The 20917-nt window shown below is 43.3% G+C and overlaps 1 protein-coding gene across 1 annotated transcript in view; it reads left to right on the top strand.

Moving 5' to 3' along the window:
* The first annotated feature begins 590 nt into the window (after window positions 1-590).
* CAMTA1 (calmodulin binding transcription activator 1) overlaps window positions 591-20917 on the top strand; it is a 694930-nt gene continuing 674603 nt past the window's right edge. Inside the window, exon 1 of the mRNA XM_014546182.1 lies at window positions 591-804. Within this exon, the coding sequence (XP_014401668.1) occupies window positions 772-804 (33 nt within the window). The 5' untranslated portion in view covers window positions 591-771. The remainder of the gene's footprint in view (window positions 805-20917) is intronic.

Genomic DNA, 20917 nt, shown 5'->3' on the forward strand with positions numbered 1-20917 from the left:
CCTTCAAGCGCTTTTCTAGCAAGGACACTCCACCTGGGCTATGGAGGAGGAGACAGGGCCGCCCGAGGGCTGGCCAGCTTCGACTGACTGTGGGCTTGGCCCTTCAGTTAATATTGAGTTATCCGGCGGCCATGATACCAATCGCCTCACAGTACTGCTTTGACCTCAATTTGCTTTTCTTTTGGCTTTTAGAGTTCTTATGTTTTTTATCCTCTCTGTATCTGTACTCAGCTGGATGGAATTGTATACTTTTAGGGTGTAGTATCACTGACCCTTGGAAAACAAGGTGACAACCTGCTGTATGTGTTGGCGTTTTCCCAGTAGAGGCATCACTTCCGGTGGTGGATCCTGGCCTGCCGACTCCATCCCACCGATGCCTTTGAGAGTTTCCCGTGCTAATTGGGTGCTCCATGCAACGGGCAGTGGCAGGACATGGTAAAGGTCAGAAGAGCACACTGGAGGTTAGTGTGGAAAGTTAGGCTCTTTCCTTTGAGTTCAATGCGGTTGTGCTTCGGTGTCCCCCGTCCCCACAGAGTATCGGAGCTCAGCTCTGCTGCTCTTCCAGTGGGATTGTGCTCTTGTAGCTAGTCAGGCTGGATGGGTCCTCCTGACCTCCATCCCTGTCTCCTCCCCTCCAACCATCTACCCCCAGCTCTTCAGGCAAGGTTGGGTGGCCCCTGGAAGATCTCTTCCCTTGTCTTCTCGAAGACCTGGCTTATCCTGCATCTGGGAAATGCGGGTTCCTCCGTCTCACCGTTCAGTGGATTCAGAATGTTGATGTGGTCACAGCAACCTCTGCTCAAGGTCAGATTGGGTCCGATTTTCCTTTCAGAAGGGGAGGGTTGCTCTTGCTTGCTCTGAGACATATTTATATATCCTGCTTATGTGTGTTTTTCCATTTCTTTAGTTTTTAGGCTTTCCCCCTAAAATAGCCTATTCTTTGGGGTCAAGTGGCATTGTTTTAGTCCTCTGTCTATCCTCGGTGTGCCCATGTGCTGGTGGGATTATAATTCTTTCTGACTGGTTGTGAGGTAGCCCATATGGTGGCTTTCCCCACTTCTTCATTCCTTTGGGCCAGTCTTTGTTTCCTGTTTCCTAAGGTCTGGAGGAAGGATGTCTTTGTGTACAGTTGTACTTCTTTCTAATTTCCTTATGGGAAAAGCAACAGAAGGTGATTCTCGTGTTCCCTTCCTTTCCCCTCATTGTGCCTGTTGCCTCCTTTGGGGGACCCTTGAATTTGTTATTTTGGAGGAAGTTGTTTTTACTCCATATTTCCATCACTGAGCGCATTCATTCCAGAGACGTGTACTGAGCTGTTGTGTGCGAGGATCTGGGGAGGGGGTATCTGACTACCTGAGGCCATAGGGGTCTTTTTAGCCTTTTAATACAAATGACATTTCAGTGTATCTTGTCCTTGTCTTTTTATATAATCTTGTAAGGAATTCTTTTCTGTATTTTAATTATTTGGATTATCATCATACAAAAATAGACTCTAATAGTGTACTATTCCATTGAGCTCTTCCAGCCCTGCGGGAGTGGGGAGGGTGGAGGGCACCTCTGGAGAGACTTTTGACAGTTTTCTCTCAGACTGTGCCTGTGCATGTGTGTGTGTATCTGTGTGTATAGAAAAAAGTAAAGTCAGCCTTCTTTTTAAATGTGTAGGCATAACTTTTAGGTCATTTGGATATATGGTTGGTTGGAGTGCCTGTTTAACATTTGAACAGCACCAATTCGGGGTATTGTATAGGACATGAAATCAAATGCACCCTTTACAGAAGGAAGTGATAGAGAAAAATGATTTTCTCTTATGATTACCTGAGATGTTTCATACTATCAGATAGTAAGAACGACTTGAGCTGCTGTTACATTTTCACCGCCTGGAATATTGTATCCAAACTTAATGCCTAATTGTGGTGACCATTCTTAGGCTAGGTTTCTGGTATAATCATCACTGCTTTTGTTTATTATGTGACTTTTAATACTTTACACTTTAAAATGGCACTGTTATTTGTACTTCCTCCTCCTCTTTCGGTAAATAGCCTCAGATTATTTTTGGATGCAGGTATGGTATACATAATGATGACAACAATAGTAAAGAATTGACCTGGAATGCGCTTTTTCTTTTTCTTCTATGTTAAATCAGATTTAACTTCCACTATGTCTGCAGAAACCAATTCTGCTAGTATTCCACTCTTAAGAAGAACTCTTGTTGAGGATCGTTGTAGTCTGTGGTTTGGCAGTCCTTTATTCATGTGAACATGTGGCTGAATATTTTTTGTGGTGACATGCAATATGTGTTTCTTTTGTATTTCCATTAAAACAGATCATTTCTTAAAATGTTCGGTATCTTCTAGAATCACTTACCATGCTCATTTTTTTTTCTAGATGATTTCAATCCTATTTCCCTTTCTCACATAAAGAGGTTTCTTTATTGCCCTTGCCATCATCATTATTATAAGAGAGTAATTGTAGCTCTACTGTATTCATAGCCTATCATTCAGTAAAGAGGGATGCCCCCTGTTTCTTTTGTCCTGTAGTAAGAGGCAGTGTTACTTCTTGTTTCCCTGAATTTAGGGTGATGGGGTGGGTTTAAGCCACTAGGTGGAGGGGTGATGGTAATATCTGTAACGGCATTCTTCCGGGGTGGAACACTGTGTCCTTCAGGCATCTCTCAGGGCCTCGTGTAGGTTTTGGAAGTTTGTTTTTGCCTCATGTAGCCATCCTTCTGTCTCTTTGGCTTGACAATGGTAAATTTCTTTGGGCATAGCCAACAAGTGTAGTACTCATTTGGGGTCTTCATTCACCAGGACGTGTGGGGTCTTCTGATGCTCCTTGGCCTGTTAAGGTACTATCTGTATAGTTTTTGTGTGCTTGAATAAGAAGTGTTCTCACCCTCTACTTCCTTGTCCAGGTAACATGAGTAAGAGTGCATGGTCATTCACTCTATTTCCAGATTGTAGTGTGTAATGTAGTTTTTTTTGGTACCTAATCAGGTTTGGATATAGGCTAAGGCAGCCGTGGGCAAACTACGGCCCGCGGGCCGGATCCGGCCCGTTTGAAATGAAAAAAACTAAAAAAAAAAAAGACCGTACCCTTTTATGTAATGATGTTTACTTTGAATTTATATTAGTTCACACAAACACTCCATCCATGCTTTTGTTCCGGCCTCCGGTCCAGTTTAAGGACCCATTGTGGCCCTCGAGTCAAAAAGTTTGCCCACCCCTGGGCTAAGGAGACACTTGTGTTGTGTGCCATCAGTGGATGTGGATCCATCAGTCCTGTGTTAAGACGTGTGACTATCTGTCGTTAGAAAGCGGGGCTGGTAAACATATAGATGGTCTTCCATCCCATGATACTTGTCATGTATCTGTAGGCAGAATGTTTTTCTGTATATATTGACAGTGGACAGCAGTCCCCGATTTTTTCCGTGGTGAGACAAAGCAAGGTTTTCTTTTCTTTTCTCCTTCTTTCCCATCAGTATGCTGGCTGTGTGCTTCTCAGGTTGTATTGCGTCTCTCTGCTTTGAACGCCATTGCTTGTAGAAGGTCATGGGCCTCCGTGTGTAAAGGTTGGTAATGCTTCCTGAGCATTTTTTAGCTCATTACCCTGGACCAAAAGAGAAATATTATGTACCCACTGCAAGCAGAGGCCGAGTGTCAGCCACATTACTTCTCTTCTCACTTTTTTCAGAGGATTGTTCATTTGCTTTCAACTGATTGACATCATAGGTGGGATGACCAGAGATATTTTTGAAATGTTTCTTCTGGGTTCACCCTGTGTTTTGTTTCTTTCTGGTAGGGTTGAATGTTCTCTTATAGAGTCCTTTGCTCATTTGCAGAAGTGCAGTCACTTTTTATTTTATTTTTTCAGACTGAGCCAGGCCTTCCGAGTCATGTACTGTACTGTGTTCCTTCCCAGGAGTGTTAGCGGAGGGTGACTGCGAGGGCGACGGCTGGTGTGGGGCTGTGCTCCTCCTCTGCGCTCTGCCGTGTGGCTTGTAGTTACAAGTGCGCAGTGACATGCCGGAAGGAAACATTTGGGACTGAGTTCTTAACCGTTTCAAACATGTCACCACCTGGAGACCATTCCTCTCACACTGATCTCACTTCCTCATGTCATCTAAAATCTCTCCCTGCCTTCTCAAAAAAGAAAAAAATCCAGAAACAACAATCCTAACAAAACCCCAGCAAGGCAAGCCGGGCAGGCCCGCCCAACTGCTCTGCTCCCCGTACCGCCCCTGCCCCGCCAGCTTTGGACATGCTGCTGAATTGATACTTTTGTACCTGCGGTCTTCACAGGTTGACATGTGAAAAGCCTTTTGGAACACAGCGTCAGGCATTGAATAGACTAGGCATTGTCTCCATTTTTCCTTATCAGTTACCAGAAGGTAAGATTATGTATTTAGTCACTTAAAAACACTTGCAGAGTGAATCATTTTTCCTCCTTTGTTCCCACCTCCCCGTTGGAAAGAATATGGGCTGTGGCTTCTCATAATAATAGTAAATGACTGTGTCCCTGCTTTTGTGTCCAGCGCCTGTGAGGAAACGGGGAACTCACTCCCAACAGCGCAGGCTGACAGGTTGGGACTCAGACGGTCTCTCTGGCCTATATGTGACTGTGGAGATGATTTATACTTTCAGCTAAACCTCGTGTCGGTAACACATACATGATAAGAAACCCAGATGTTTAAGTTTATTTCATCTTTTTTACACTATTTGTTTAGCAAGATGTATCTCTGTGTTGTATTAGAATGGTACTCCTGCAACTAAAATTAAAGAAAAGAAAGAAAGAAAAACAAAGGGTTTTTTTCAGTTTTGAAGAAGGTTTTACCTGTTTTTCTTCTTCAGCAGGGTTGCTTGAGAGTGCCAGGAAGTGTTTCTGAAGGCACAGCAATACAATCGAGAATTAATCTTTTAAAACTTAGATTTGGTTTTCAGTCCTTGTCTGAAAAGTTATTTCTGAGGATGTGTGTGCCCCATTGGTTTTCTGGGGCACTTGGATATGAAACCATTTGGAAGCGATAAAAATAAATTGTTACAGTGTGTGAAATTATCAAATAGAAAGAAAAAAGATGCACTAGTGAAGAAAGTACCCATTTATCGTTAAAAATAATCTCCAAGTGATGATTGGGAGTGTCAATTCAGGTATTCTCGGGAAGAATGGAACGTGGATGTGCTTGCCCTGTTGAAATCGGCAACTATCCCTGTTATACGAAGAACTCTCCAAATGGGGCTGCTCGGAAGATAAAGAAGTTGATGGGATTGCTTATTTTCAAATGTTAAGTGTTTTTTCTCTTTTTAAAAAGTAATTGAAATAAAATAACCCTTCTTAGTGAAGAAAATGTAAACTCTTAATGGAAGTTCAGCAGAATGAAACATTTAAAAAGTGAAGATAGAAGATAAGGATTTTTTATTGCTAATCCACAAGGGGGTAGTGATGTTCTATCAAAGGCTTGTGGTGGAAATGTGAGATGATCTCTTTTAACATTTTAGATTTACAGATAAAACTGGTCTGTTTGCATTTTCACTTAATAAGATCTCCTTTTTTTAAATCTTCCTTGGCAAAATTATTGCTTAAATTTTTAAAAAATTCATTTTGGGGGGAATGGTTACATTAAGCCATCGGAATGGTAAAGGAGGGAGAATGTCCTTGTAGTTTTGTGCTGTGGAGATGTTACCAAGGATCTGAGGTCACTTGTAATCTTCAATTTCCTGGGAAACATTAGGAATCTAGGAATCAGTAATTTAAGTGCCCCAAATAAAAGGGTTTTAGTAACTTGTGTCTAAACTTTACAGAAGTTTTTATTACTGGTTGTATTTTCAGTTCTGCTGAGAGATGAAAAATGTGAATAACCCATACCACTAGCTGCTTTTAATAGTTGTAAGTAAATCAAATTTTTATAATCTTTTTTATTAGTTTATACTACATCATTAGATGAAAGCATTTCCCCTCTTACATAAAGATTCCAGTAGCTTGCCTGAAGTCATGAGCTTCATCCCATTTTATTCAGAATTCCTTAAAATTAGGGGTGGCTTGGCAATGCCAGGTAGTTTTCAATGAAGAAATCAAAGTGGGTATATTGTGTGCTCTTTTCTGAACGAGAGAGCACATAGTGGGCGAAGGATTTAAGGTGAGGATGGGACTACATTCTGCTGATTTAGCAGCAACTAATATCTTTAAAAAAGTATTTTTAACAAACATATGAAATAGGTCCATGGTTTAGAAGTTAAGCTTGTTTGTAGCATATTTAGTATATTTTTCATTTTTGGTTTAGGGAAAAGGTTGTTAATACAGCTTTTCTCTCTCTCTCTCTCCCTCTCCCACCCTCCCTTCCTCCCTCCCCCCCCTTCCCTTGGTCTGAGCAAGGGCTTTTTCTGTTTTATCTCCTTTATTAAATGACTGGTGATTTCACATCCCCAACGATACAGTTTCTTCACGGACTATCCTAAGCTCTGCTGGGAGCTGGACTATGACGTCAGCATTTCCATTCATGAATTTGATTTTTCTAAATCTCTTTTCTTCTTTTGTATTCCTGAGCTGCCTTCTGGCACATGCACAAATCAGTTTACCATCAGTCAGCCCATAAATCAGCGATAAAAGGTAAAACAAAAGATAAGATGCTGGGGCTGTTTCGATAGAACTCTAGTTGCTCATGCTGATTCGCATCAGTGTACTTTGGACAAGGTTTCTGGCGAAACAGATTGAAACCTAAAACAGTCAGCTTAATTATCCCATGATTTTGTGGATTGCGCTGCATTGTGGCCCTACTGACACTACGTTTTTGTACTTCCATGAAGTTCAGAGTGCTAGGCTGTCGCTCCTTTGTTATAAAGGAATGTTTCTGTTGTAATTTGATTAAATTGGAGCATTCTGCTTTATTTCAGAGAGCTTGGGCCTGGAGATTAAATTAGGTCCTACTCAAAATACTTTTGGGATGCATTTGGATTTTTGGGGGATATTTTGTCACTCTTGAAATATTTATTTCATTTCAATTTTTTTTTTTTTTGTAATCCTCACCTGAGGACATTTTTTCCATTGATTTTTAGAGAGTGTGAAAGGTAGGGAGGGTTAGGGGAGGGGAGAGAGAGAGAAAGAAAGGGAGAGAGAGAGAAGAGAAGAGAAGAGAAGAGAAGAGAAGAGAAGAGAAAAGGAGAGAAAAGGAGAGGAGAGGAGAGAGACATCAATTTGTTGTTCCACCTATTTCTGCATTCTTTGGTTGATTCTTGTGTGTGCCCTGACCAGCCATTGAACCCGAAATCTTGGTGTATCAGGATGCTGCAACCAACTGAGCTACCTGGCCAGGCTCTTGAAATATGTTAGACGACTCTGTCTGGTGCATACATTTTGCATGTGCTGCAGTTGTTATTCTGTGAGTAGCAGAGTAGCCCTAGGTGGGAGTTAGGTTTCATCTCCCCCAGGTTGTGCATTCGCGTAGCTGTTGACTCCATTTTCTCCTCCGGGAGGTCACTGCTTGTGATTTAGTGCTGCGTGCCAGCAGTTCTGGAAGCAATCTTACTTGGAGTTTTCCTCTGCAGGCCGAGGGAGTTTGAGGCTGAGCCTCTGGCGTGCGGCATCTTTCGAGCCTCCTGTAGTTGATGAATGGTGAGCTTTACAAAAGTTCATTTTCTCCGCTTTCTTGGGGGTTTGTTGACTTTCTAGACATTTAATTGCCAAGAAACATTTAGATGTTTCAATTTAGAATGTGTTCTATTTAGAAATCACTGTAGCTCAGTTACAATTTATGGTGAGAGCAGGTGATTCAAACTGCAACCATTTTGATTGATTCTCAGTGTTACTCCTGAGATGACTTTAAAGCTCATGACAACAGCAGAGATACCAGCTCCTCCCACCCTTCAATGAATCCAGAGCTGTGTGTTCCTTCGGGTTGAACCGTGTTGTTGGATGGGGAACAGACATGTGTGGTCTGCTATTTAGCATTCTCCTTGGAGTAGGTGCTCTGAGGAAAAAAATCAGCAAGGAGACATGAATAAGCATTTGAAGATGATGTAAATGATACTCATTTTCTCCAAGAACTGAATTGTTTTAAAATGATTTAAATACAATTTTTAAGAAAGGTTCTAATCTTAAATATTATTTATTATTATTGTTATTTTTTAACCCTCACTGAGGATATTTTTCCATTGACTTGTAGAGACAGTGGAAAGCGCGGGGGGTGGGGGGTATGTTGGCTGAAGCTGTGTAGGAGGAATGTGGACCACTGGCACGGAAGTGCCTCCTTTCGGGTGTACGCGGAGGGCCTGACTTTTTAGGTCTAACACTTTGTGACTATTTACTCTAAAAATGTGAAAAATTGTTAAAGCTGTTGAAAAGCTGTACAGCACAAAAATGTTCATTCTGCTCAGTTATTTCCTATGACACATTTAAGCTCTTTATTCTGATAGGATGAGTGTTCACAGTTTTGGAAAAATAGACTTAAATAATATGATTACAGATGGAAAAGTGTCTGTTAACCCCAGACTTTTTATGTTTGAAGTTGGATTATTTATATTTGTTTGGTTGTTTCTTTCTGGAGTTGATTAATACAACTGTTATTAAAATGTATTGATTGCCAGTAATTCAGTAAATGACTTCCTATTAAGAAATGTGTGGGGATGGGGGTGTTTCATGGGGGAGTTTCGGTGGACCCACAGTAATTGATCACATAGTGTCTTCACTTGGGCGTGCTTCCTGGGCTGCTACAGGCCTGGCATTTGGAGATGGCTTGAATATAATTTATATTTTGGAAGTTTCGTTCATATTTAAAGCTACTGAGGGGCAAGTTAATGTTCCTGGTGTTCTTGCCAAGATTCCCTGCTTGATGCTTTCCGTCTCTGCCATTATGAAAGGTGCTGGCTGAATTATTTGCTTTGACAAAGCTTCTGATGGAGGTCTCTTCCTCGTTTAATTTTATTGATAGAGGCTGTTGTGCTTAAAAGGAAAGGATGACAAGCAGGAGGCTGTGAGTGGGTACTCCGTATTTTGAAGTACTTGTCTTTCTTCCTAGGGGTCCTCCAGAAATTGATCCTAGATTACTTGACCAAATTCAAGGCCCAGAGATTTATTCCAGACGTCCTGGGAGGCGAGGAACATCAGTCTTTCTCCACTGAATCTGATTATTCTGCATCTGACCCAGGCTGCCTGTATGGGTGTCTTCTGATGCAAATCTGGTGATAGTGGCAACCTTTCTAACTGGGCTGAGTATCCTTGACAGCTGTTATCTGTCCTCTCCAGGTATTTTTAGCCTCCAGCCTCTGTGGCCACGTCTGGAGGAAGGGAGGATGGATTTAGCTGCTCTGGTGCCACTCCAAGTTGTTGCGGGTGCTGTCCGCCGCCTTCAGCAGCCTGCCTTCGTCTCGGCCCGGCTCTGACGAGGCTCTTTGCCCTTGTCATGGGGTGAAAAAGCAAACACAGAAGTCATTTGTTAATAAGAATGAAAGTCATGATTTTCAGAATGCTTTCAAAAACAAACAGTGGTTAGTGGTCATGGAGCACAACAAGGTGAATGTACTTAAGGCCACTAAATTGTATACTACAAAAGGGTGAAAATGGTAAATTTTACATTATGACTATTTTACCACAATTTTAAAAAAAGACTCCAGGTGGATTCAAAATCTAAGGAGCAAGGTAGCAATGAGGTCCTAACAGTAAATATAGGACAATATTTTCGTTACCCCAATGGGGGCTTGTGCCTTAAATAGGGTCAAAATCGCCCTCCCCCACTGCCCATCTCTTCTTGTCTTCCCCTTCCCCTCTGCCTCTGCCTCTCTGTCGCGCACACGCACACGCATACGCACACGCACGCGCACACACAGTGGTGAGCAGGCTCTGCGGTTCCTCTATACAGTCAACTCTCAGGAGGATTGGTGAGGGTCCGTTGGACTACTGATCTTTCGAGGGGGTAGGGTGAAAGGAGACTGAGAGAGAGGGACTGCAGCAAGGGGTCCTGGCACCTCAACCTGTTTCCATCAACCAGCGTAAAAGAAAGAATATTAACTCCCAGATGGATTTGTGTTCAGTTGTTGTAGTGGGTAAACTTTCTGCAGAGAATATGTCCACCGTAGCTGCACCCATGAGGCCAAGCGTCGTCAGCCAGAGGCCTGGGTGTGTGGAGTGAATCAGCAGTGGGCATGGCCAGTGTCCCCGGGCATGTGCTCTGAGTGGTGGCGAAGCAGGCGGGGCACACTGGCAGGAGGTGGTCTTTGTAGGCTTTGCCCTGTGTGGGTTCTCAGGTTGTCCATTTGGGGGATGTCAGTCCAGTTTGGATACTTGGGTGGGTCCTTGCCTTTCCCTTGTTGTGGACCACTGAACCTGAAAGGTTGGGGACAGCCGTCCAAAGACAGGGACGCCTTGGAAGAGGGACCGTGGGGAAGAAAACAGCAAACTGCCTCTGCGTAAGCGTAGGTGGCCGCCTGGGTGCACGTTGGTTTGGCTTTTCCCCCGGCATCTCCTTCCTGCCTCTCATCTCTGGTTTTTCTTGATTTCTCATGGCAGAGGGAGGAGTCCGATGGCAGTAGACAGGTGGGAGACTGTGAGGGAACAGTAGTTTGGAGGCTCTGTGTAAGGGCCAATAGCCTGTATGCCGTGAATCGTCTGAATACACAGCTGTTTAGTAATTGGTGTCTCCTAGTGGTGACCTTGAGTCTATTCAGAAAAGCAACACTTAGTGTGTTCTACTTTCCAAAAGAGGAAAGTATGTAATGTTTTTAAAAAACAGCCATCAGAGTAGCTTTTAGTACTTAAAGGAATTTGATTGCTTTTTAAATAACTTTATTGAGATATAATTCATATACCATAAAATTCATTCTCTTAAAATATATGTCAGTGGTATTTAATATGCTCATACAGTTTTACAGCTATCCGCACTATCCCTTTCCAGAGCATCTTCACTCCAAAAAGAAACCTGTATCTATTAATAGGCACTCCCCCTCCACCCCTCCCCTTTCTCTAGGCAATCAGTAATCTCCTCTTCTTTATGCATTTGCCTATTCTGGACGTTTTATATAAATGATATCTTACAATATGTGGTCTTTTGTGACTGGCTTCTTTCCTTTGGCATAATGTTTTCAAGGTTCATTCACGTTGTAGCATATATAAGAACTTCGTTCCTTTTATAGTGGAACAATACCCTAAATATGCCGCATTTTATTTATCTGTTCTTCAGTTGATGAACATTTGAGTTATTTTCACTTTCTGGCCATTATGAATAATGCTGCTATGAACATTGTGTACATGTTTTTGTGTGAACATATGTTTTCAGTTTTCTTGGGTGTATACCTAGCATTGGAATTGTTGGGTCATGTGGTAACTCTCTTTCGTTGAGGAACTGCCAAACTGTTTTTGCAAAGTGGCTGCATCATATTACATTCCTGCCAGCAATGCCTGAAGATTCTGATTTCTTCACATTCTTGCTAACACTTGTTATTATCTGTCTTTTTGATTAAAGCTATTCTTGTGGATGTGAAGTATTATGTTATTGTGGTTTTAATTTGCGTTTCCCTAATGCCTAATGTTGAATGTCTTTCATGTGATTATTGGCCATTTGTATGTCTTGTCTGCTCTGGAGAAATGTCTTTTGCCCATTTTGAATTGAGTTGTTTGGTTTTTGGTTGTTAGTTGTAGGTGTTCTTTATTCATGCTGGGTATCAATCCCTTATCAGATATATGATTTGCAAATATTTTCTCCCATTCTGTGGGCTGTCTTTTTACTTTCTTGATAGTGTCTTTTGAAGCACAGTCGAGTTCAATTTATCTTTTTTTTCTGTTGCTTATGCTGTCATCATTAAGAAATCATTGCCTAATCTAAGATCATAAAGATTGACACTTATGTTTTTTCGTAAGTTTTATAGTTTTAGCTCTTACATGTAAGTCTCTGATTCATTTTGAGTTAATTTTTGTGTATAATTTTTGTGTATGTTGTGAGGTGGGTAGACTTCCAACATCATTCTCTAGCATGTGGATATCCAGTGTCCCAGCACCATTTGTTGAAAAGACCATTGAAGTATCTTGGCACCCTTGTCAAAAATCACTTGACCATAAATGTGTGGAGTCTCGATTTTAATCTATTGATCTATACATCTGTCCTTATGCTAGTACCACGCTGTCATGATTATTGTAGTTTTGTAGTAAGTTTTGAAATCAGGAGGTGTCTCTCCTCCAACTCTATTCTTTTCTAAGATTGTTTTGGCTATTCTAGGTCCCTTGAATTTCCACATGAATATTGGGATCAACTTGTCAATTTCTAAAAAAGAGGCAGTTTTGATATTGATAGGGATTTTGTTAGGTCTGTGGAACAGTTTGGGGAACCTAAAGCCTTTTTATGGATCTACTCTTTGCTTAACTCAAGCACCCAAGTGGCTTGCCTTAAATTTTTTTGTTCTAATTTATTACTACAGTAGGCTGCCTTGGTGAGACATGGGAATTCTCTGGTAGGCTGGACTTGGACTTTTCAGTCCCAAGAGAGCAAATAGCTAATTCACAGTCTGCAGGTTTGTGTTCTTTTGATGTGAAAGTTTGCTGATGTCTTGAATGTTTAGAAAAAAATGTGGTATTCTTGTTAACCCTTGTTCTGATTAATAGAGAATTAACAGATTCCACATATGAATATATAATTATCAGAGACTTAGAATATGTTACAATAAAACTGTGACATTAAAATTTATATTATTATTATTGGAGGTGTCAGAGATATTTTAGGATCTTGTACTCCTGTGGGGGCCATGTGAATATCAGTTACTGTTATACTCTTAAGTCAGCTCATTTACTGAGCAAACAATACTGAAGTGCCAGACGCAGGGAAGGACAGACATAGTCCCTGCCCTAGTGGGAAAACTGACATTAATCAAGGTGCCCTGTGAAATTACAACTCATACAGGGCTATGAAGAGATGAATGCTATGAAGGGAAGTACCTGTGTCATAAAAGGATTTGACTAATCTGAGAGGCTGAGAGAAGATTCTTGAGTTAAGCTATGAAGGAAAACGGGAATTAATTGAGGGAAAAATGAGGGAAAGAAGTTGTAGGTAATTGGGTGGGCTGGCTAGTGAGATGTGTGGGATGCTCTGATTCTATTCGGGCTGTTTATAGTTTTTGAGAAAGAGTATCTGAAGACTTGACTCTGGACTTATTCTGCCCCTTAAGTGCCTTGTGACTCTGAGCAGGTAACTCAACTTTCCTGAGCTTATTTGCTTACTGTTTTTTAATCTTATGAGGCAGTGTGCAGCTGTTTTTATTTAGAGATAAAACATATATATGAAAACATACAGAAATCTAGGCTGTTGATGGATTGTATTAGTATAACTTAAAATAATTATTTTTCATGACCTTCTGTGGTTGGTTTCTTAGGAATGCAATATTGGTAAATTGGATATTTTCTGAAAAATTTTCCTAGTTTTTCTGATTAAGATTCACTTCAGTTTCTACATACTGTAGAAGCCTCCCATCTGCAGGGAGCAGATGTGGATGTGACTGATTCAAGGCTGGGCATAGTGCATGCTGGGATCAGGCCTGGAGGGACTGGGAAGTCTTGAAGGAGGTGGAATTTGACTGGCATCACTGACAGGCAGACATGGTAGTTGGAGGAGAAATTTCACTCAGAGGAAGCGGAGCAAAGGCACAGAGCCAGGAGGGCACGGGAGTGGCTGGGATTTGGGTGCATGTGTGTAGATGAGCCTGGCACAGTAGGTAGGGATCAGGTTGTAGGGGCTTGGAAGTCAAACTGGGAGTCTGGATCATATTGTCTCTGTTCTCGGAGAAGCTCTCAGCGGTGTGTGTTGTCTTTCTTAGGAGTGGGATTGGTTGGGTAAAAGTCTAGTCTCTGTGAAGGTGCTAACAGCGGCCATGTGCTTGCCTCTCCATCTCTCTCTCCGCTGGCCAGGCATGTGCAGTTCTTTCCGAGTCTGGTGGTGCCCGAGCACCATGCTCCCCCTTGGTTTTGGTCCTTGCACTTTGCCATCGCCATGACTTAGAAGGTGCGCTTTCCTCCAGAACACACGCACGCATACTCACATCCGCTTTGCTTCGCCGGCCCTCCTGTCCTCTGGGTTTCAGCTGCAGTGAGACTTGTTTGAAAAGCCTTCCTGATCTTGCCTCTCCTTCAGTTTGGAGTGCATGCCCTTCTTGTGTGCCCCGTAGTACTCCCTGGCTCTCCTGCTCATCGCATCCTTTAGTTTGTATTAGAATTGCCTGTTCACTTCTCTCTCTCCCTCAATTAGATTACATCTTTTGAGGTCAGAGACTTGAGGACCTGGCACCTAGGCTGGACTTAATAATATTTGTTGGTTGAGTGGATGAATGAGCAAAGAGGAAGAATTGGAGTTGGGAAAATAGCTCCTTGCAAGAATGTCTGTAGCAGTGGGCTGGAGAAAGGAGTTAGTGTGACTGAGGTGTGTGTGTGTGAGAGAGAGAGCTACTATTTTATGACTGATAGACTGTGGACCTTGAGGGATGAGAAGAATTGAAGGTGACTCCTAGCTTTTGAACCTTAACTGGACTTAGGTGAGGCCATTAACTGAGGTAGGGAATACAGGAGGGATATGTTTTGGGGAGACTGGATGCAAATTATTGCTTCTAATTGGGTAATTAAATGACATGAAGTAGCCTTAGCATGTTGGTATACAGCAGGGGTGGGGAACCTTTTTTCTGCCAGGGGCCATTTGGATATTCATAACATCATTTGTGGGCCATACAAAATTATCAGCTTAAAAATTAGCCTTATATATTTGGTCAAATGTTTAATTAACCCTAATGTCTTGGCAGGGCCAGACCAAATGATTTCGAGGGTCTTATACGACCCACGGCCAGACCTTCCCCGTCCCTGGTATATAATATGACATTGGAAATGTGGGTCAAAGTCATTTATATTGCCTGTTGTTTTCTTCTTCATCGAACTGTCAGAGGGCAAGGGAGCCCTGGCCATGGAGTCCATGGAGGTCAGCTTCCTTGGCACAGGGCAGGGCGGGCAAGGGTGGTGAGTGGACCTGGAGGGGCAGAGTGAGAGAGCCAGCACAGCCTCTGGCAGATGCGTAAGGTTCATGGAGATAGGGACTTTGCTTGTCTTGCTTATTGTTACACGTCTGCCTAGAACAGTATCTGTTGGTTAAAAGAATGAATGAATCAGTTCAACAAATTAGGAGAAGTCACAATAGGAGTGAAGTTGTTAGGAGAAAAGGGAAGGGACTTGAGGGCAGAAATGTGGTGAATGCTTCCATTTAAGTGTCACCGGAGGGGAGAGCTCCAGTGGGGACTGAGAAAGAATGGTCAGAGGGGTAACAGAACAAGGACATAAAGTCAGGGATGCTAAGTGCAGAGATTGTGAGGAGGTTCTCAGTTGTAATGCTGCAGAGTTTGAATAGAATGAAGACTAAGAAAAAGGTAATGGTTTTGTCAGTTAGGTGGTGAGTTGAGAGGATGAGAAAGAGGTAGCAAGAGAATAGATAATTCTTTCAAGGATTTTGTGGTAAATGTAGAGTGCTGGTAAAAATGGTAGTGAAATGATTGATTAAATCCAAGTTGGGACCTGAGGGACTGTGGGTGTGTTAGTTATCTATTGCTGCAGTAACAACTTGCCAAACTTAGTGACTTAGAACAGACACATTTATCACCTGATCCTGGGGTCAGGAGTTCAGGCTGGGTCTGCTGCTTCAGCGCCTCCCAGGCTGCATCAAGGTGTTGGTGGGGCTGGGCTCATATTCACAGGCTCGACTGGGGAGGCCCCTCTCCCCCGCAACTCGCACGGTGGTTTGAAGGATTCCGTCTTGTGGGTTGCTGGCCAGAAGTCACCCTTAGTTCCTCGCCATGTGGGCCTCTCCAACATGGCAACTTGCTTCATCAGAGCCAGCAAGTCAGAAAAGAGATGCCACTAGCAAGACAGAAGGCACCATCTACGTGCCTCATCACAGAAGTGACGTCCCATCACTCGTGCTACCTTCTGTGGTTAGAAGCAAGTCACTAGGTCCAGCGCTCACCTAGGGGAGGCGGGAGAGCTGGGGATCACGAGCGGCCCACCATGAAGTTTTTCTACAGGTAGGGAGGGATCTGGCGCTAGACAGCATTAGATAGAACGGTTCTCCCGAAAGATGCAGAGGTCAGGATGGGAGCTTTTAGAGAGGGAAGTCTGGGAGGGGAAGTTGCAGGGCACGTTCACATACAGCCCTGTGGGTGTGGGTGACCCTCTCAGCAAGCCTTCCCTGCCCTCTCTATTCTGACAAGGGGGTGGGGGTAGGTGCCACTCCTATGAGATGAGTTAACAGACTGTGTAATAGTTGCCATTGGTAAACCCAGTGGTTCTCAACCGTCTGGCCCTTTAAATACAGCTCCTCATGTTGTGACCCAACCATAAAATTATTTTCGTTGCTACTTCATAACTGTAATGTTGCTACTGTTATGAATTGTAATGTAAATATCTGATATGCAGGGGGGTCTTAGGCAACCCATGTGAAAGGGTCGTTCGACCGCCAAAGGGGTCGCGACCCACAGGTTGAGAACCGCTGGGTAAACCCTTGGTCTTGCTAAGGTTGAGTTATTTGCCAGCAGATTCCTGGCCAGTGCGGTGTCTGCGCTGCTTGCCTTAGGCGTTGTTGAGGATCACGTGAGGTAACACGCATGGAGTCTCTTACAGGAGAAAAGGGGCATGCAGACTAGGGCGTCCTCTGGACTCCTTTCCCGTGTTCTGCGTCCAGGCCCCTTGTTAACCTGGGTTCACTGTTGTGCTGAGTTATTGAACTGGCCTTTATTTAACACTATGATATTTTTAGGGCCTTTTGACTAGAGTGTTTGCTTTTATGATAAATGACCCCAAACTGCCACACCATTCAAGTCCTTGCAGTTTTTATTGTTTTTTACATCTGTCCTTGCTTTCCTTGTCACTCTTGCTTCTCCCACTCTGTCACTTTCTAGCTATCCTTTCCCCTCTCAGATGTGGCTCCTGATCTTCTCTGGGCTTGGCAACCTGATTATTAGAACTGGGAGTAGTTGAGTAGTAATCAAGCCGGGAATTCGGATCGGGAAGCCCTTCTCACGGTGAAGTATGTGAGCTTTTGTGGGTGACTTTGTAAAGGTCTCCTTGGCCTCAGAGTGCATCTTGGCTTCCTCACTGGTTCTGGCTGCGCGTGGATTAGGTGAGGTTCCCGTGGAGCCACGTTCCATTCGGGAGGGTGGCTGCCATTTTCCTGCTCTGCTGTGAGAGTCGGTGCCGTTCTCTCCCTTGGCTGTGATGAGCTTTTTTTTTTTTTTTTTTTTAATATGTTTTATTGATTTTTACAGAGAGGAAGGGAGAGGGATAGAGAGTTAGAAACATTGATGAGAGAGAAACATTGATCAGCTGCTTCCTACACACCTCCTACTGGGGATGTGCCCGCAACCAAGGTACATTCCCTTGACCGGAATCGAACCTGGGACCTTTCAGTCCACAGGCTGATGCTCTATCCACTGAGCCAAACCAGTTAGGGCGAGCTTTTGTTTTTTTGGGGGCTGTAGCAGCTAGTGATAGGTGGTCTGCAGTTCTTGGGCCAAAAAGTGTTGGAGAAGCAAGGGAAGCCTTTCCACCAGGTGACACCCATGCGCCTGCAGCCTGTGCTTGCCTGCCTTTAGGACGGAGGGCCCCGCTTCGGTTACGGGAAGCTTTGATATCTGCAGGGTCCTCTGTGTCTTCTCAGTGCTGTGCTTTTCTGTCCCAGCCGCTTGCCCAGAGTTTGCATGGTTCCTTGGGGGAAGCATTAGTGCCTTCTTAGGGCGAGGGCCTGCGTTCTTCGAAGACAGCACAGCGGCAGTGCGGGGGCATGCGCCTGCTCCTGCTCCTGCTCCTGCTCTCACTCTGCTGCTCCCTGGCCGGTGCTCTTGGCAGGCGCCTGCCTGTGTCTTGGCGTCTCCTTTTCTAGGGTAGGCATGATGTCTGCTCTGCTCCCTCGGGACCACAGCAGGATTTTCTATGTGAAAATGCTTGTTCTATGTACATAATATCAAATAGAATGCCTGCTTTGTTGGGTTGATTTTGTTGATATTTTACAGTACTCTATTTTTGAGGGTTTCAACAAATTGTTATTGTTGGTACCAGGAATGACAGTGCTGCCTAAAACAATGTCATTTTAAACTCCGTGTAGCTTTTTTTCTGAATATGCTCTACTGGGATGTATTTGTACAAATGTGGACACTTAATAAGTGCTCTTTGATTATTTTCAGAATATTGAGTATACTGGCTTCCTAGCCAAATTGAATTTGTGAAAGTTCTGTGATCCTGTGATTCATATCTGGAAAGAATAATTTTTTCATTCTGAAATCACTTTAAATACGCTTTACATGAATCTGGTAATAGTGAATCAATTAATGTGATTTCTCAGGTCATAAATCAGGCTTGAACTATTGTAGTATTAATTTCTGTGTAAGCTTCTTAGAACTTCAGTAATTTTATGGTCTTTTTTAGCTACTTGTTTGCTTTTGAACTCAATTCTAGGTGTTGAACTCAATTTGAGAGCCTAAAATGGTCTGTGTCCCAAATACCATAGAGGTTACTGCTTCGCTTTCTTATTAGCCGGCCTTTGTAGTGTGAAGTCAGCCACCTACCAGACTTTTCCCTTTAACTCGGGTACACACTTTAATTTTGTCTCTATCCCATAGGAATGTTGGGAAGGTTATTATAGTAGCACTTACGGTGTATTTTAAACTTCTTGAAAAGAGGTACTATGTGAGGAGAAAATATTTTTGTACTGTAGCATATGCTCCCCTCCCCCTCCCCCCACTACCCTTTTGTGGCTCAGAAAAGGATAAAGTTGCCGTGTTTGGAGGACATGTTGGGTTCCCCGTCTCCGAGGTCGTTAGTCCTGTGCTGTGGAGGGTCTCCAGGGCATGGCCTGTGCCAGACCTCGTGCCCTTTTGTCTAGCAGCCCTGTGCTCTAGCCACAAATGGGAGTGTTCCTTCTGTTGGCATCTGTGAACACTCTGAGTATTTTGTCTTATTGCTTAATTGTTCAGAGACCAGAGGATGGGTGGCAACTCAGGGTGGCCGTAGGAGAGGGAGAGAGGTTCTTCCGATGACCGATGGCCTTCGGTAACTCTCCCCATCAGCAGGGCAAGAGATGGGACCTTCTTTTTCCTTTCAGTGCACTTCTGGGAATGTCATTCATCCAGGAATTTAAAAAATATTTGAGCTTCTATTATTAGCCAGCCATTAAGTACTGGAGATACCAGAATTAAAAGCCAGACATCCCTTTAAGGATGCCCTTATTATAGTCTTATTCTGAATATGTTAGAAAAAATATTTATCGGAGAAGAAAACTGCCAGGTTGGTTTTACTAGGAGATGCTGAGCGGCGTTAGAGGTTAAAGGTGGAGTTGTAGATTAACAGAAGACATTTCTGAGAGAACGACTCTTCGGTAATTAACCCCCCCTGCCCCCCATTTACAAATGGCACCTTGGCAGAGGCTGCCCGCTGATCACAAACTCCATCTCCTCTTCCTGGGCATGGAGCCAGACTGCATTTCCCAGCCGCCCTTGCAATTAGGTGTGGCTTTGTGGCCAAATTCTAGCCAATGGAGCAGAGAGAGCAGAGAAGTGGGCCACTTCCTGGCCTGGCCCATAAAACCCTCCAGGCACAGTTGTCTGTGCCCTGCCCCTCCCTGCTGGCTGGTGCAGAAGCACCCGGTGCCCCAGGAGGGCTCCTGCCACAGGATGGAGGCAGCATCGGTGCCAGGGCCGCTGCTCGGAGGAGAGCTCGCTGCTGAGCAGGCACACCTGGTTGGGACTTTACATGAGCAAGAAGTAAATACTTATGGTATTTGAGCCATGATACAGTTTGTTTCGAGTTAGCCTCCTAGCTGATGGAGGCATGATGCCTGGAATGCTAGGCAAAACTGGTGAGGTTAGTGAAGGTGCTATGGATTTGAGACTCTACTTAATTTTGATTATTTATGTGTCATGTAATATGTACTGACCAGTGAATTTTAAGAATCAGTTTACGTCATGGTAAAATATATGAAAAAGTTTTTTTCAATGCATCACTTCTAATTGATACAAGTGGTTTATTGCATTCGGTGTAGCCTCTCTCCGTCTTTGATTTAATAAGCTCTGTGGGTCCTCCGTTAGCTTTAAAGGGACTCTGTGGAGACTTAAACATTCTCAGTCCTTATTTCAAAGAACTGTAAATACAGTTTTCATCATGCTACTTCTCTGTTCAAAAGCCTGTAATCACTCCTTATTACATAGCATTTTGTTCATTTATTGCAACATCCAAAGACTATATACATCAGGAATGTGGCTACAAGTGACGTCCTGGAAGGAGACAAAAATGAAGAAGACAGTTTATGTCTCTGAGGACGTTGTGCTTGGTACACAGGTGGCTACTGGTTTCTGTGCTGCTGCCCTTTGCCCCCACGTCAGCCTTTAATAAGTCATGTATTATTTCTTCATTCCAATTGTTAAAATTCTCACCCAAGGATATGTTTTTTTATAAATTGACTTTTTAGAGAGAGAGGAAGGGGGGAGAGAGAGAGAGAGAAATAAACATTGGTCGGTTGCCTCCCTTACGCACCCTGACTGGGAATCGAACCCACCAACTAGGTATGTGCCCTGAGTGGGAATAGCAGCCTGGGCCTCACCCGCTGGGGCTCTTCATTCCAATTGATGGCACTTTTTGAAGGCAGGGGATCTGCTTTATAGAGCGGCTATCTTTCCCCTCCTGGCCACTTCTTAGAGACACTGGACATAATAATCAACCATCCATTTAGTTTCTTTTCATTATCTTGCTTGGATATTCTGGCAAAGTTTTGTATTACAGTTGGTGTTAACAGATAGAAGTACTCATTTCATGGAATTATGCGGTTGAGGAATGCTAGGACTGAAAGGATCTTTTTTTATAACTACATATTTTATTTTTTATTACAAGAAAAAGTTTATTTAGAAAGTTATAGGGGTGCCATGGCCAGTGTGCT

The sequence above is a fragment of the Myotis brandtii genome, unplaced genomic scaffold (genome assembly GCF_000412655.1).
Source record: "Myotis brandtii unplaced genomic scaffold, ASM41265v1 scaffold434, whole genome shotgun sequence".
NCBI classification, from domain to species: domain Eukaryota; kingdom Metazoa; phylum Chordata; class Mammalia; order Chiroptera; family Vespertilionidae; genus Myotis; species Myotis brandtii.